The sequence below is a fragment of the Trichosurus vulpecula genome, chromosome 1, assembly GCF_011100635.1.
Source record: "Trichosurus vulpecula isolate mTriVul1 chromosome 1, mTriVul1.pri, whole genome shotgun sequence".
In the NCBI taxonomy this organism is placed as follows: Eukaryota; Metazoa; Chordata; class Mammalia; order Diprotodontia; family Phalangeridae; genus Trichosurus; species Trichosurus vulpecula.
The window spans coordinates 72,336,102-72,351,996 of NC_050573.1; the positions used below are offsets into that span (position 1 = coordinate 72,336,102).

Genomic DNA, 15,895 nt, shown 5'->3' on the forward strand with positions numbered 1-15,895 from the left:
CCCTGTTTAGCTTTGAAAGTTCTGCAAAACCTGGACCCGATCTATCTTTCCAGCTTCATTCGATACAACCGCCATACCCTGTCCTGCACTCTATGATGCCGCCAAAGTGGCTGAGATCTCTCTGTCCCTCACTCCAGCACTCAGTCTCCCATCTCTGTGCTTTAGTACTGGCCATTCCCCCGACACCCAGAAGTATTTCCCTCTCCCCTCTGCCTTCACAAATCCCTCTTTTCTCTCAAATGCTTCCTTCTACATGAAGCCTTTTGTGGTCCCCTCAACTGCTGGTGACCTCCTTTTTGAACTACCTTGTCTTTAGCTACCTTTTATTTATTTGTATTTATTCTCTTTATAATATATGCACATATAATATACATATAACATACACATACATAATATATAAATACGTAAATGATATAATATGCATTATAATATAATGTGTAATGTATTAATATAATATATACACATATAATGCATATTTTAAATAATATACACATACACACACACGTACACATATAAATTGGAGAGACAAGTGTGTGTATATATTATATATATGTAATATATAAAATATAATATACACACAATATGTAAGGAGACCCTTGTCTCCCCAGCTGGATTAAGCTCCTTGAAAATAGGGATGTTTCATTCTTTGTATTTGTAACTCCAAGGGAATAAGCATTTTAATAGTGCCTACTATGTGCCAGGCACTGTGCTAAATGCTTTTACAAATATCTCATCTGGTCCTCACAATAATCCAGTGAGGTAGATATTGTTACTATCCTTATTTTACAGTTGGGTAAACTGAGGCAAAGAGAAGTTAAGTGACTTGCCCAGGGTCACACAGCTAGCAAGTGTCTGAGGCTGGATTTAAACCCAGATCTTCCTGGCTCCAGGTCCATCACTCTACCTGCTGTGCCATGTGTCTCCTGGTCCATAGTAGGTGCTTAATAAATGCTTGTTGATTGATTGATTGACATGGGGAAGAAATGACGTTGTAGTAAAGAGGGAGAGTTATACTTGATGTGGGGAGAGGAGCAAGCTGGCATGGAATGTGGAGAGGAGAGGGCAAGGAGAGGGCAGGACAAATTGCCTCCAGCCTTAGAGTCTACATTGGCCCACCCCTGGCATCAGTAGTGGGGCAGCCTGGAAGATGTATATGGCGTGGCCAGGTGTTGTTTCTGATAGCATTCTATTGCATTCATGTACCACACACTTTGGCTTTCCCCAGTCAACGGGCATCTGCTTTGTTCCCACTTCTTGGCTACCACACAAAAGGCTGCTATGAATATTTCATTGTATATGGAAGCTGCCTTTTTTTTTTTGTCAATGACCTCCTTGGGGTATATGCCTAGCAGTGGGTTCTCAGGGTCAAAAGGTATGGATCTTTTCGCAACTTTATTTGCATAATTTCAAATGCTTTCCACGATTGGCTATACCAATTTACAGTGGAGCTTGCATTCTAATAAGATGAGATAATACATGTGGGGCAGTGGCGGCTGGGGAAGGGAGTTTGCATCTGGAGAGTTCCAGGGGTGGTGATTTGATGCTGTGGGCAGTCGCTGACGCGTCCTGTCCAGAAGCAATGGTGGGGTTGAGCTAACTATACTCCCAGAGTGTGGGGGAGGGGGGGATTGGGAGGGTAGGCTGCACGTGTGGCCTCAAGGCAGATAGCCAACATGGCCTAGGTGGACTTCTTTATGGGATGGGAAGCATGGTTTGGTCTGGGGCCAGCGGAAGAATGCATCAGGTGAACGTATGCTCACTCACCAGGCAAGATAGCTCAGCTCCAGTGGGGAGTTCTAAAGCTATGTGGATGGATAAGGGGCAAGGGAAAGAGCTGCAGTGGGAGAGGAGGAGAGCCAGCCCCCAGCTCCCCAGGGGCTCCTACCTAGAACTAAGGAGACCCCGGATTCTTCCAGTAACAGCCCTACCCCCACCCTCCAAGCCTTGGCCCCTTAATGCTTACGTGTCTCTGCCCATCAGTGTTGACGGGGATGGTGGGGTGGACAGCAGAGCGGAGAGAAGCTGGCCAGAGGTAGGCACGGTCACACTGATGACCCCAGAGGACCAGACAAGCCTGGGCCCAGGAGAGGAGATGAGTCTCCTTAGCTACTACTCCACAAAGAAAGATGCCAACCGCACCTGGCCCCTTTGAATGTGGGGGAGTGGGAAGAATCCTCCACCTAGAGTCCTAAGACCTAGATTCCGATCCTGGTCTTGCCACTGACAAGTCCCTCCCCCTCTCTTGGCCTCAGTTTCCTCATCTGTAAAATGGAAGGGTTAGGCTAGATGGCTCCAAGTTCCACTCCAGCACTAGAGTCAGCTAGGTGACACAGTAGTTAGAGTACTGGGCCTGAAGTCAGGAAGATCTGAGTTCAAATCCCACCTCTGACATTTCTTGGCTACATGACCCTGGGCAAGTCACTGAACTCTGCTTGCCTCTGTTTCCTCAGCTGTAAAATGGGAATCATAGCAGCACCTATCTTGCCGGGTTGTTGTTGTGGGGATCAAATGAAATAACATTGGTAAAGCACTTAAGTCAGTGCCTGGCGCATAGTAGGTGCTTATTCCTCTTCTTCCCTCCCTGCTCCCGCCCCTTCGAATCCTGGTGTGGATGTTGTCTGGGCCTCTGCTTCTTCCTCCGAACAATGAGGGGGTCTGGCCTAGAGCAGAGCCTCTTCATTGTTTCGTGTCTATGTCACAGACCCCTTCTGACAGTCTGGGGAAGCCCAGGGTATGTATTCCTCCCCAGGAGAAGGGCTCTTTGCCTACATTCATAAAAGGAAACGCTAAATACCAGTTAGAAGGTAGTAATAAATAAATAAAGATGTAGTGTTTTCCCCCCTCCTATCCAAGCTTCTAGACTCCCTGAAATCTATCCATGGACCCCCCCTGGGCATCCATGGACCTCAGGTTACAACCTCTGGACTTCAATGGTCTCTGAGGTTCTCTTCACCTCTAAGATTCTCTGTACGATCCAACATCTGTTTTTTCAGACACAGCCTGAGAAGAAGGATCTCAGTGCACATTGCCAACACCTACCCCACCCCTCCCCATCCCCGGTAAGCCCACGCTGACCCCATGCTGGCCACCACACTGTCTGCCCACCCACCCGCTAGCCCACGCCGCTAGACACCCCAGCCTGGCTCTCCTGATGCTCCGTTCTAGGGCCTGGACCTGGCAGGCCCTGACTTCCTGTTCTGGAGAAAGTATTCAGAGCTGAGGCCTAGTGTAAATGTTTACCCGGCAGCCTGGGAATGTAAACGGAGCCTCAGCCATCCCATGAAGCCTTCCGCCCCCTAGCCCCGCCCTGGCCCCTGGCTCTACTCTCCCCCCACCCCATAGTTCATTGCCTCCACCTTCCACCCCCATTGTGTCTTCCTCAGCCCTCTCCCCCAAAAGGTGGCCCAAAGGGTCCTAGGACTGAGAGCTGGAAGGCACCTTAATGTCTAGTCCAATCCCTACATCTTACTGATGGGAGAGACTGAGGCTGCCTCCAGCTCTGCTTCCCATAATAATAGCAGCTCCCATTTTTCTAGGACTTTCAAGCTTACAAAAATGCTTTCCTGGGAAGCAGGTAGGTGGAGGATCATACCCATTTCACAGAGGTAAGGGGAACTGAGGCTCAGAGAAGCCTGGCTTTCCCAGGGCCCCACAGTTAGTAAGTGGCAGAGCCACAGGTCTCTCCTGACTCGGGATCTCCCTGGGTTACCTCGCCTTGAGAGTGAGTACTAGTTGTGGACCTGGCCGTGAGCTCGGTGACTCAGCGGAGTCCTCTCTCTGCAGGGGCTGGAGGAAAGCTGGAGGCTGAAATCAGGGCCTAGCTGTCAAATGAGCCTGGGAGCATGAGATTTATAGCTGGAGGAGACTTTAGGTATCATCCAGCCCCTCCTCCTTCCATCCCTCTTTTTATAGTCAACCATCCCAAGTGCCTGCCAATATCCACTGCTTCTGCAACCTTCAGAAGGCCTTTGTTCTATAATCTCCCCTAAGTGGCTTGAGAATGGCCTTTTAACATGGGAGGGAGCCTCTCAAATCCAAGTCCTCTTGGAAGGATTAGGATCCCAGGACTCAGAGCTGGAAGGAATCTCAGCAGCCACCTAGTCCAATCGGCTCATTCTATAGATGAGGGAAGTTGAAGCTAGGGAAGGTTACTCGACTTGCTTGTGTGGTCACATAGAGGGGCAGGACTTCCCCCCAGGGCTCTTTCTGCCCACCAATTCTTTCCTCCCCAACCCAGCAGGCTGTTTTTTGGGTCTCTCCCTGCCACAAGAAGAGCAGCTACCCTCTCCCCAGGCCAGGGCTCAGCTCTTTCTCCATCCTGATACTGGTGCCAAGAGTCTTCCTGGCCTGCCCCCTGTCCCCCACTTCAGACTGCAGGCATTTTTCCACGGAGCCTTGGTGAGCAAGTCCGAACAGGGCTGTCTGCTAGGGCAATTCTTGATCCCAGATCTGGCAAGGACCCGGGCCCAGGGCCAGGGGGGCCCCATCCCAGCTCGAGGGATACCAACCATCTCTCCCTCTCCCATCTCTGCTAAGGAAAATGTTGGTCTTCTGGGACCCCGTATGCCACCTCCCATTCCAGTCTCTCAAGTCTGCTTTGTGACCTTGGGCAATTCCTTTTCTCTTTCTGGGCCTCAGTTCCCCCAACTGAAGGAGCTGGATTAGATGACATCTAAGCTTCCTTCTAATGCTAACATTCTGTAATTCCCAAGGACACCTTCCACTGCAGGTTTTTCTCCTGTTTCTGTAATTTCCTGAAGCCCAGAGCATCATGTCTAGACCCCTCGACCTTGAACTCAAAGACCCTCTCCTATCTTCAGTTGATGGGAAGGAACCTTAGGGTGCAGCCAGTCCTTCTCAGCCTTGTATTTTACAGACAAGGAAAATGGGGTCCAGGGAGAGGAAGGGACTTAAAAGTCAACGGCAGGGCCAAGATGGAACCCAGGTCACATTGGGCACATCTCCACCCTTGCCCTCAGCCTGTGCCAGGTGATTGCTCCCCCCACCCCCTCCCCTTCCCTTCTGCAGATCTTCCTCATCCTTCAAGTCCTGGCTTATGTCCTCCCCCGCCCCTCCCCCAAGCCTTCCCTGATCATTAGAGCCCCTGGAGAGATCTCCCTCCTCTGAGCTCTCCTGCACTTAGAGCCTGACTCACAGACTGCAGCCCTCCAAGGGCCTCTGGGGCATTGAGGATCTTCCCCGGGCTGAGGGCTTCCCAGCTAAGCGCTGCCTCCCACATGTCTTGCAGGAGGCCAATGTCCCGTGGCAACTGACAATGAAGCTATGGAAGGTGGCGGCCCTGGTCTGTGTGCTCTGCAGCTCCATGCTCTCCGTCTGGGTGTTCAGAGACCTGGCCAGCAGTGACCGAAGACTCGGACCTGGTGCTCGAGCCACGCTGCGTAGGCCTCCTCGGGCCTTGGACCCCCGCTGGCCCCTCATCTCACAGTGTAAGGTTCTCTGGACTGCTCTGCTCTTGCTCTTTTTTTCTCTCTCTTCTGTCTTTTGTCCTCCCTCCCTCTCCTTGTCTCTCTCTTTTTGGTCTCCCTCCACTGTCTCTCTCTCTCTGTTTCTCCTGTTTTGTCCCACAGTCTCCCATCTCCTCTTCTCATTCGTCCCCTTCCTGCCCTCTGCCCCCCAATCACCAAAATTGAAGTCAGCAGACTTTTATTAATTTCCTACTTCCTACCAAGCCCCAGGCTGGGTGCCTCGCAGGTGGAGAGTGGGCCACCATCTCCAGGGGCCTCATCTTCCTTCTGCCCCGGGCTGGCAGACACTGAGGTTGGCTTCATGTGTGTCTAGGAGCCTCCCTGTGCCCGAGGGCCTCCCACCCAGCTGACACTCTTGGTGGTGTCCCACAGTCCTCCCCCACCATGACCCTGCCACACTTTCTCACCTTCCTACGGAGCCCTTCTGCATGCCCTAGGTTTGGAGACAAAGAACTTGGGTATGGATTGTAGCTCCCTGTAAAATGAGAGGTTTTGACTACATATATGATCTCAAAGGCCCCTTCCAAATCCCATTCTTGTGGTTCTGATGGGCTTCCTGCTGTTGCCCTGGGGCTGGCAGAGGTTCATTGTGGGGTTGGGAGGTGGGACAGGGTACTTCAATTAGGCCAGGTGGACAGCCTCATTGTAGCTAGGCACAGGGCCAGTCCAACCCTGGGCCAGCCCCTGTTCCCTCACTGCCACGGTGCCTTATACCGCCACAGTGCCTTACAAATCCAGGCTATGTCACCCCCAGACTGGACTGACGCTAAGTGAAGACTAAAAAGTAAGCTGAAATCCAGGATTTACCCCCCCGACACACACACACTAGTCCTGGGAACTAGCCAGTCCCCAAGGCTTTTCTCCCTGTCTCCCAGCACTACCACCCTAAGATCGGACCCAATGTCAATAAACTCACCACCCCCTCCCCTTGGAGCCCCTGCCCTGGCCCACCCATTACCTGGTACCAAGCTTCACTCCCCACAGTCCATGGCCATGTGCCCGGTCCCTGAGCCCAAACTGGGGAATAAAAGCATGACATACATATACACACGCACATACAGACCTCCTCCCAGACATAGGCAGAGACATAGTCAGAGAAGATGAAGGATCCTAGGAACACAGATTTCAAGCCGAAAGGCCCAGCCTAACAGTCACATGGAGAGACAGAGAGATATGTGGAGACAGAAATACGCACACACAGATATGCCTGAGATAAATTCAGAGACAGATGCACTCTGAGGTTGGGATTCACAGATTCGCTCACAGTCACAAGCTACAGACACACATTCATAGACACACACACACACACAAACAATAACCAAGAAGCATTTATTAAACACCTGCTGTGTGCTAAGGCTAGGGACATGAAGACTAAAGTGGAAGTCTGTGTATGCAAAGAACTTCCATTCTAGCAGGAGAGGTAATAGATACAGATGTGTGTGTGTGTGTGTGTGTGTGTGTGTGTGTGTCTAGAGATAAAACATACTGAGAGCAGGCAGACGGAAGGTAACCTTGTGGGGGTGGGGCCCTGGTAACTGGAGGCCCAGGCAAGGCCTCTTGCCCCAGCTAGGGCTTGACCTGAGTCTTAAAGGAAACCAGGGATTTCACTTACTCCCCTGGGCCAAGTTGCTGCTCTCAGGGAATCTTGTCAGGGAACATCTCTAAGCTGTGTCCCTAGCAATGGGGATTCAGGAAGCCATCCACCCTTTCTAGCCTTGGAGATGATGGAAGCTGGAGCCCCCAGGCCAGACGCCATCAGCTTTCTCTGTGCCCTCCGCCCTCTGGCAGACAGTCTGGGGAAGTTCCTGGACCCCTATATAAAATAAAACGCAGAGGGTTACAAAGGAAACCAATAATATTGAACTGTAGTTATCAACATATTTTTAAAAACCAGTTGCTAGGATCCACATTAAGAGCCCCCGATGTAGGTCCACCCCCTGATTCTACAGATGAAGGAAACTGAGATCCAAAGTGACGTTTTGAAGGCTGTGCAGGGAAGAAATAGCCTGGGTGAGATTTGAATCTAGAGCCTTTGACTGACTCTCTGTCCAAGCCTCTTTCGACCTCACGAGGACACTGCTGACCTGTAGCCATTCTATCTGTGTTCAGGACCTTGAGGAGGCAGAGTGTCTGGGTCCATGGGAGAGACTAGGGGCCAGGTATCCCACGCTCAAGGGGCCAGCCCCTCTGTGGGGCCAGTTCCATTAGCAGCTGAACTCTATTTCAGGAGTTGTGAGCAATTGTGCAAGTGAGAAAGCTGGATGTTTTTCCCACAGTATCAAGGGTGGCTGTATGAGGGCACATCCATGTGTGTGTGTGTGTTTGTGTGCTTTTACATGTGTGCATTGTGTCATGTGTGAGTGCATGCATGAGTGCATGTACAGCATTTGCACAAGTTGGCATGCATGTGGATGTGCAGGTGTGTGCTTAGATGGACTTGGACCGGTGAGCACACACACCCACACATCACACACATGCATATAGTACACATCACACGAGTTTGCGCATTCAGGCATGCCTGCATGGTTCAGTGAGCACACAGACGCACACTCATGTGCAGTGGATAAGTGTCAGGGCCCATAGACATGCCTGTGTCCCCTGTCCCTGAGCACTTGTACACTTATGCTATCAGTGCACGAGTGTCTGTGCTCTCACAGGGCCGTGTCTGTGTGCACCACGACAGTGTGCCTGTGTCCGTGGGCGTGGTGGCATGTGCCATGCCCATCTACTTTGCCCTCCGATGCCCTAAGCTGCCCTTTTACATAAAACAATCAAGCTTTAGTGCATTCACAATTGACAAACAGGAGGGAGCCGCAGAGGCAACCACACTTCCTTCCGGGCTGCAGGCAGGAGCTTGGAAAAGACTTCATGGGGCTGTGGCTTCCACAGGAACAACTTTTACACCCTAGGCTGGGGGCCAAGGGCCGGAGGGGCCCCAGGCAGTGCCTTTGGAGAGCTGTCCCAAAGACAAGGCAGGGGCCCTGGGGGAGCATCCTCCTGCTTCCTACTCCTTCCCAGGACAGAGCCAGACCTGGTCCATCCACCAGGGCATGCTGTTTCCCCTTCCCCCCTGTGCCTGGTCTTGTGCAGATTAGGTTGTGAGGAATATGTGGACTGTGCTCTTTTGGAGCTCCTAGGCTCAAGGTAGACATGACAGCTTAGAACGCAGACACAGAAAGCCAGAGCTAAAAGAGACCTTAGAACACAGAACATAGCATGTTGGCACTGGAAGGGTCCTTAGAATGAGCATCCTGGAATGTTAGAGCTAGAAGGGCCATTAAAACATAGAATGAGTTAGAAGGAAACTCAGGCACAAGTTTCATGTCCAACCCTTTCCTTTTACAGCTAGGGAAACTGAGGCTGAGAAGTGAGAAGTGACTCACCTAAGGTCACACAATGCATGGAGGGCAGAGCGAGGAAGCCGGGGCTCTGTTCTCTGGGAGCAGATCTGAATGTGCTAACAGGAATGTCCTCAGAGCTGGGACTCTCTCAGACATAGCAGCATCATTCGGGGCATGGGTGGCCTCAGAATCCCGTGCCTCTGAGCAGCCTGTTTTCATTGCAGGCTTCTCCCCAGGGCTAGCAGCTGGCCCATCTGTCCCTCTTAGCTTCCCTACCCCCACCCTGCCTGGGGATTCAGCAGGCACATCTGGAAATCATGAGCACAGCAGGGGTTGCTTGTCTGTCCCCCCTCCCGTCCCCCGCCATGATATCGGCTGCCAGCCCTGGCTGTAAGCGACATCCTCTGGCCGAGCCGAGCCACCTGTTTACCCAGACAGAGGGTGTGGGCAGGAGGAGAGCCAGCCTGCAGCAAGGTGGACAGGGCAAGACACCACCAGGGCTCAGAGCCCACAGTGAGCTGGGCATTTAAAAAAAAATCAGAACGTGGAGGACACAGTGAGTTCGGAGGCCAGAGACCTCAGAATATGGAGGACAGGAAAGCTAACATGGAGTCCTATGGAACAGGGAATCTTCAGGGATCATGGAGCTTGGAGGTTGTACAGGGCCCAGACTTCTGCCTGCCCTTCATGGGCTCAATTCCTGGGGTGGAGCCCCACCAGACCTGAGCCAGGGCTGCTGGGAAATAAACTGAAAGCCACCAGCTGAGCCGGTCACCCTGGGCCAGATCCTCACTAGCAGGTGCCCCCAAGTACAAACCATGCACACACCTGGGCTACTGCCTGCTTAGAGGGCTACAACCCACAGCAGGGGAGCCCCAAAGGCCCCCCTTTCCTGCCACAGCTCCACATCTGCACACACATTAGGCAGTGACAGGTGTGTTTATAAATGAACGGCTGCAAACTCGGAATTCCTCCCTAAGAGGCCCCAGCCCAGTTCACTGTGGGCCCCATTAAGGGACATGCCTGGATGCAAGAGGAAGGACTGAGTGATCCCTCATCTCACCCTTGACCCCTACCCTGTCTCATCCTAGAATAGTCTAATGGTGTGGACACACATGCAATAGTCAGATATACCCCTCCTTGGAAACCAGGAAATCGATCATTAGCGCCTCTTCCCCTAGGGAATTCTGAGAGCTGTAGGGAAACAGAATAACCCATTCCAGCCAGGCCCCTGTTACTGAAAGAGCCCAATTTCCAAAGAGCCAGAGTTCCTTCCCCTTTGCCAGGACCACCCAGCAGAAGAAGGACATTCCTCCCCGGAGGCCCGTCTCTATCCCTCATCCCTCTCCCCTGCCCTGCCCTGCCCTGCCCCTCAGCTTCCTTTGAATGAAATACTTAAAATCCCCTTCATGGACTGAGGGCTTAGTGAAGCTGCCCTCTGTAACTCCAGAGAGCCCCTTGTAGAGGGAAGAAGAAGGAAGTGGGAAGACAGAGACAGAACAGACAAGGGGTGAAGAGTGAGCTATGACACGTCGTACATAACCTTGGTCGAGACCCTTCCCCTCTTTTAGTCTCAATTTAAACATGTTAAAGGGGGTGGGGTGGCACACCACTAAGGTTCCTCTCTGCTCTAAAGCCTAGGTCCAAGTTTCTTGAGGGACAGTTTGGCACAATAGAGCACCGCGCTTGGAGTAAAGAATCCTGCTTCTAACCCTCCCTAACAGTGTGACCCCGGGCAAGACGCTTAACCCTCCGAGCCTCAGTTTCTTCATCTTTAAAATGGCTATAACCTTACCTGTGGTGCCTGCCTTGTGGGGGAGGAGCTGAGTGAGAGACCGTACGTGGAGCATCCTGCAAACTTCCATGTGCTATGTAAATGTCGACTACTATTCCAGGGTCTGCATTGAATAAATGTTTGAACTGGATTGGAGTGCCCTCTCTGGGACTTGGTTTCCTGAGGGAGAATCGAATTAGACAGTCACTAAGATCCCTTCCAGCTCTGACTGTCAGCGGTTCTAAGTGACAAAAGACGGTGAGACGGCAAGACAGAGATAGAAGGCAAAGAGACGAATGAGGAGAGAGACAGATTGTGGGAGACACGAACTCATGAGAAACCAGAAGTGGAGGCAGAAAAATAAGGACGAGTCAGAAACCAAAAGGAACAAGGATGGAGAGAGACTTCACAGTCTGGAGCAAGGGTTCCTTTTTTAAAAAAAAAAATTAAATTTAGCTCAATTTTATTTTTTAGTCAACGAATATCTCTTGTCTCTCCCTCCCCTCTCTCCTTCCCTGCCCTCCTTGGAAAAGAAAGAAAAAAGCTTGTAGCAAATCAGTTTGGCCAAGCTAAACAAAGTCCTTCGTGAGCCACGGCCCAAAAATGTGTGTGTCAGTCTGCGCCTGGAGCCATCCCCTCTGCCGGGAGGGGGGCAATGCACTTCACCCACAAGTCTCTGGAATCACGGTCGGTCATGGACTCGTTGGATCTCCGTGTTCTCCTAGGTCTGGAGCATAGACGGTCTTAATCCTGGGACCATGAACTTGTTTGTTTAAAATGTGTATGAGCATACATACATATAGTATGTAGACATATATGTATACACTTATGTGTTACATATAGCAAAATATACATAGATATATTACATATACACACATATGTACTCTGTGTGTGTATATAGCAAGCATACATGTATACATGTATGCCTGTGTATCTATATATACACACATATATACAACACTCATACACACATGCATGTGTATGTATATTAATATAATTATACGGTATATACACATACATACAGTATATAGACACACTATCTATATATACTGTAATTGCAATAGAATTGGTTTTCTTTGCAATCCTATGTATTTTATTTTGTACATTTCAAAATATTCTTCTGAGCAGGGGTCCCTGGGCTTCCCCAGACTGACTGCCAGAGGAGTCCAGGCTAAGTACCCCTGCCCTGCATTAGAAGCAGCTGCTGAAAGCTTCCTGACCAGGATGCCAATCTCTACTCAGAGCCTTTGTGGGCCTTTTCTCTGTGTCCCTAACCCAGCCTCGTACCTGATAGGGTCCAGCTGCCTGGAAGGCCCCCCCATCCCATCTCCAAAAAGACCAGCCCAGAACAGATGTCTGGGGCCCCCAATACATTTTCTATTCCTCCCTTTGAAATCCAGGTGTGGCCCTGTGCTGCCTCTGGCGGGAGGAGAGTCTAATCCTAGGATTTCCTCCCTGAGCCACAAAGGATGAAAAGGGCTGTATTCCAGCTCCTGTCCTGAGCCCCATTGGTAAATCTTAGTTGTTTGGGATCCCTGACTGGAAAAAGCAGGCTTGGGCAGGGCAGATTGGGGAGCCCTAAACCTGGGTGGCCCTCCATGTGGTGAGGACCCCATAGTGGAGAAACCACTGGCCTTGGATTCAGGAAGATCTGAGTTCAAATTCAAGCCAGATACTCAGTAACTTATCTATACTTAGTGGAATTCTGGGTAAGGCACTTAGTTGCTCTTCTGGAAATGATGGGCTTGGACGGGAGGACCTTTTAACTTTCCTTCTTGCTCTGATCCCAGGGTCCTGTCTTCCTCTTCTCACCAATCATGGTGCCTGAAATTGCTCCATTAGGGCTCATTTATAAACCCCAAAATGAAAAATGTCAGAGATGTAAAGGAAATTCGAGACCATCTAATCCAGCCCTTTCATTTTACAGATGAAAAAACTGAGGTCCAGAGACAGGGAGGGATGTATCCAGTGTCACACGACCAGTCAGTGACAGGACCAGAACCAGAATCCAGGTCTTAGTACTAGACTCCTTCCCATTATAGATGCTAGAGCTGGGAGAGGTTCACCCGGGTTAGGGTTAGGGTTCATCTGGCCCCCTTTCTGGGCCTCAGTACCCTTATCTGTAAGCAGGAACAAATGGCCCCTTCTCTGCTCACCTCGTGGTAGCACTTGTAAGCTTCTAGGCTTAGTGTTAAAGACCCCAAGGACCATGGCATGTGTATAGACATGAAATGGGAGGGCCCGTTACCCTAGGAGGAAAGTGCTGGCCCTGTGGCTCCTCTGACTGGCTAAGGTTGGTGGGGCCCATGCAGCTTGGCCCCTTTCGGGCTGCCCCAGAAATCCCACCCTCACTAAGCCATTGGGCAGTTGGGGAAATGCAGCCTATGGAGGGTCAGTCATAAGAACCAGATGTGTAACAGCTGGGTCCCCACAGATGCTAAGATTTCAGGCCCAGAGAACGTTCCACAGGGACAGAAGTTCTGGACATAAAGAGTGTCTGGGACATGTGGCAGAAACAACTCCCTAAGGGGTGTGGCATCCCCGGCCCCTTCTTCCCTCCCCCACTGGCTGGGCTTGGCCCTGGCTAGAGTGGGTGCTGTCCTAGGACCAGACTCAACAAGACAGTGGAGTGATTGATTTCCTAATGATGGGCTAAACGTGAAGTGAATGAGGCATTAGATGCACAGGTGGAAGGCCAGGGTGTGAATCCTGGCTCTGCGTGTCACGCTGGGCAAGGCTCTTCTCTACCTCAGGCCTGTTTCCTCATCTGTAAAATGAGAGGGTTGAGCTAGACAATCCTCGTGACCTTCTAGAGGTAATGCATCACCTTGGAAAGGATCTGGCATCTATCCAAAAGACCTGGGTTCAAGTTCCAGCTCTGACCCTAGAAATACGACCTCAGACAAGTCCTGACCTCTCCAGCACTCTGTTTCCTTGTCTGTAAAATGAAAACCAGGATACGACTAGATAATCTACAAGGTTTCTTCCAATTCCAAATACTCTATTGTGCCAAAACCTGTTTCTCTGCAACATCCACCCACTGTTCCAACTTCTTTACCTTATGAAGGAGAAAAATGAGATCCAAAGAGGGAGAAGAAAGGCGGGAAGAAGAGAGGAAGGAAGGAAGGAAGGAGGGAAGGAAGAAAGGAAGGAAGGAGGGAAGGGAAGAAGCAAGAGAGAGAAGGAATGAAGGAGAGGGGAAGGAAGAAAATATTAAGTACTTAACATGTGCCAAGCATTGTGCTAAGTCCTTCACAAATAATATCTCATTTAATCCACATGACAACTTGGGGAGGTAGGTGCTATTATTACCCCATTTTATGGTTGAGGAAACTGAGGCAGGGGCAAAGTGACTTGCCCAGGGTCACACCAAAGGCAGGACAGGCTCCTGTGGCTACACTAACCCCCATCTCCCTGTCTCTCTTCCCTTGCAGACCGAGCCCTGTTTGAGAGCTACACAGAGGGTGAGATCCGGGAGCTCATATCTGCACTTGTGGAGAGGTCGAGCCCATCGGGGCACTCTGGCGGGCACGCACTGCCCTTTCCGGGCCAGGCAGGGGCTCGGCGAAAGCGGGCCCGGGTCCGTCACCAGCCTTGTGGCTTGCGGGAATTGGAGGTCAGCGTCAGTGAACTTGGCCTGGGCTACGTGTCAGATGAGACCATTCTTTTCCGATACTGCAGCGGCACATGTGAGGCAGCTGCAAGGATCTATGACCTCGGGCTGCGCCGATTACGGCAGCAGCGCCGTGTACGCAAGGAGAAAATACGGGCCAGACCCTGCTGCCGGCCCCTGGCCTACGAGGAGGAGGTGTCATTCCTGGACTCCCGGAATCGCTACCACACGGTCAGCGAACTGTCAGCCAAGGAGTGTGGGTGCGTGTGAGAGCCCCCAGGGTCTGCATCGTCTACCTCACCTGGGGGCTGTGTGGTGCCACCTGCCTGGGGAAGGGTCAAGCTGACCCCTTTGCCTACTCCTCTCACCTCCCTCCCTCGCCACCCCACCATGCTGAAGATATGGTAATCCTGAACCCTGGCCACGGGTAACCTCCTCAGGAGGCCTGACCAGATACCCTGAACCCCATCCTCTGGACCCAGGGGGTCAAGATGCCGACCAGGGCAAGGCATGAGGGGCTCAAGGGGCCCTGAGACAGAGGACACATGGGCTTGGCGTCCCAGGAACCGAAGGGCTCCTGCAATTGGTGGTGCCCCTGCCAGGCCTGATTGTATATACTTCATTGAATAACTAACTGACCTTGTACAGGAAATTATATTCTATATATGTGAATCTTGCAATATCTATATCTATATAAAACATCAGTGGATGCTTCTGTCCGTCTCCTTCTAACCTCAGGAGGATGTTGATACAGGTCAGGGAGAGGATGCACTTGGCCTCAAGGAGGACAGAGGAGGGACAGGTGGCTTCCTGTTGGCCCCAACTCCAGCAGGCTGTGAAACGCTCACTCAGCCTGAACACTCCCTACTTCTCCTTTCCCTCACTCAAATACCTAAGAATTTCCTTCCACTTAACCATAACCTGGAAGTGGGATGGCTGGACAGTGTTTCCATGGATGTAATAAGGGAGTTGATAAGGAAGTGGGATGTGGGTGGGTTAGTTTTCATTAGAGTGCTAAGGAGGCAGAATAATTAGGATAGAGTTTCCACTGAAATAAAAAGGAAGTGGGATGTTTGGAGTAAAGTTTCCATCAGAGTGAGGAAGTGGGATGGTTGGAGTGGTTTCCAGTGTGTAGATAAGGCAGTAGGAATGACTGAGTTAGAGTTTCCATTGGGGGATAAGACAATAGGATGGTCAGGCTAAAGTTTCCATTGGGATAATAAGGTAGTGGGATGGTTTCAGGTTCAGTTCCCCTCCCTTCACCCACTGCACTAACTGTCCACACCCTAACCCCACCTTCCCATGGCACCAGGCTCTGGGACCCAAGGCCAGCACCCATTCCCTCTGCAGACCCAACAAGGCCCAGGTCCAGAGAAGGGAAGCAAGGAGGCCAACAGCCACATAGAGTGGTTTGGGTTTGTTTGTTTGTTTATCAGAGTCCCAGGTTACCCTGGGGCTGGTTCTGAAGTGCCATGGTTGGAGTGGTTTCCAGTGGGTAGATAAGGCAGTAGGAATGACTGAGTTAGAGTTTCCATTGGGGGATAAGACAATAGGATGGTCAGGCTAAAGTTTCCATTGGGATAATAAGGTAGTGGGATGGTTTCAGGTTCAGTTCCCCTCCCTTCACCCACTGCACTAACTGTCCACACCCTAACCCCACTTTCCCATGGCACCAGGCTCT

General features: G+C 51.1%; 1 protein-coding gene across 1 annotated transcript; it reads left to right on the forward strand.

Moving 5' to 3' along the window:
• The first annotated feature begins 5,254 nt into the window (after nt 1-5,254).
• NRTN (neurturin) lies at nt 5,255-14,886 on the forward strand. Its single transcript, XM_036742063.1, has 2 exons — nt 5,255-5,447; nt 14,036-14,886. The coding sequence occupies exons 1-2, from the start codon at nt 5,276-5,278 to the stop codon at nt 14,482-14,484; spliced, it is 621 nt and encodes a 206-aa protein (XP_036597958.1). The 5' UTR covers nt 5,255-5,275; the 3' UTR covers nt 14,485-14,886.
• The last annotated feature ends 1,009 nt before the right edge of the window (nt 14,887-15,895 follow it).

Excerpts from the sequence above, each read along its gene's own strand:
- NRTN (XM_036742063.1), top strand. The coding sequence starts at position 5,276 with ATGAAGCTATGGAAGGTGGCGGCCCTGGTCTGTGTGCTCTGCAGCTCC. Across the intron at positions 5,448-14,035 it reads CTGGCCCCTCATCTCACAGT|ACCGAGCCCTGTTTGAGAGC; the intron begins GTAAGGTTCTCT and ends CTTCCCTTGCAG.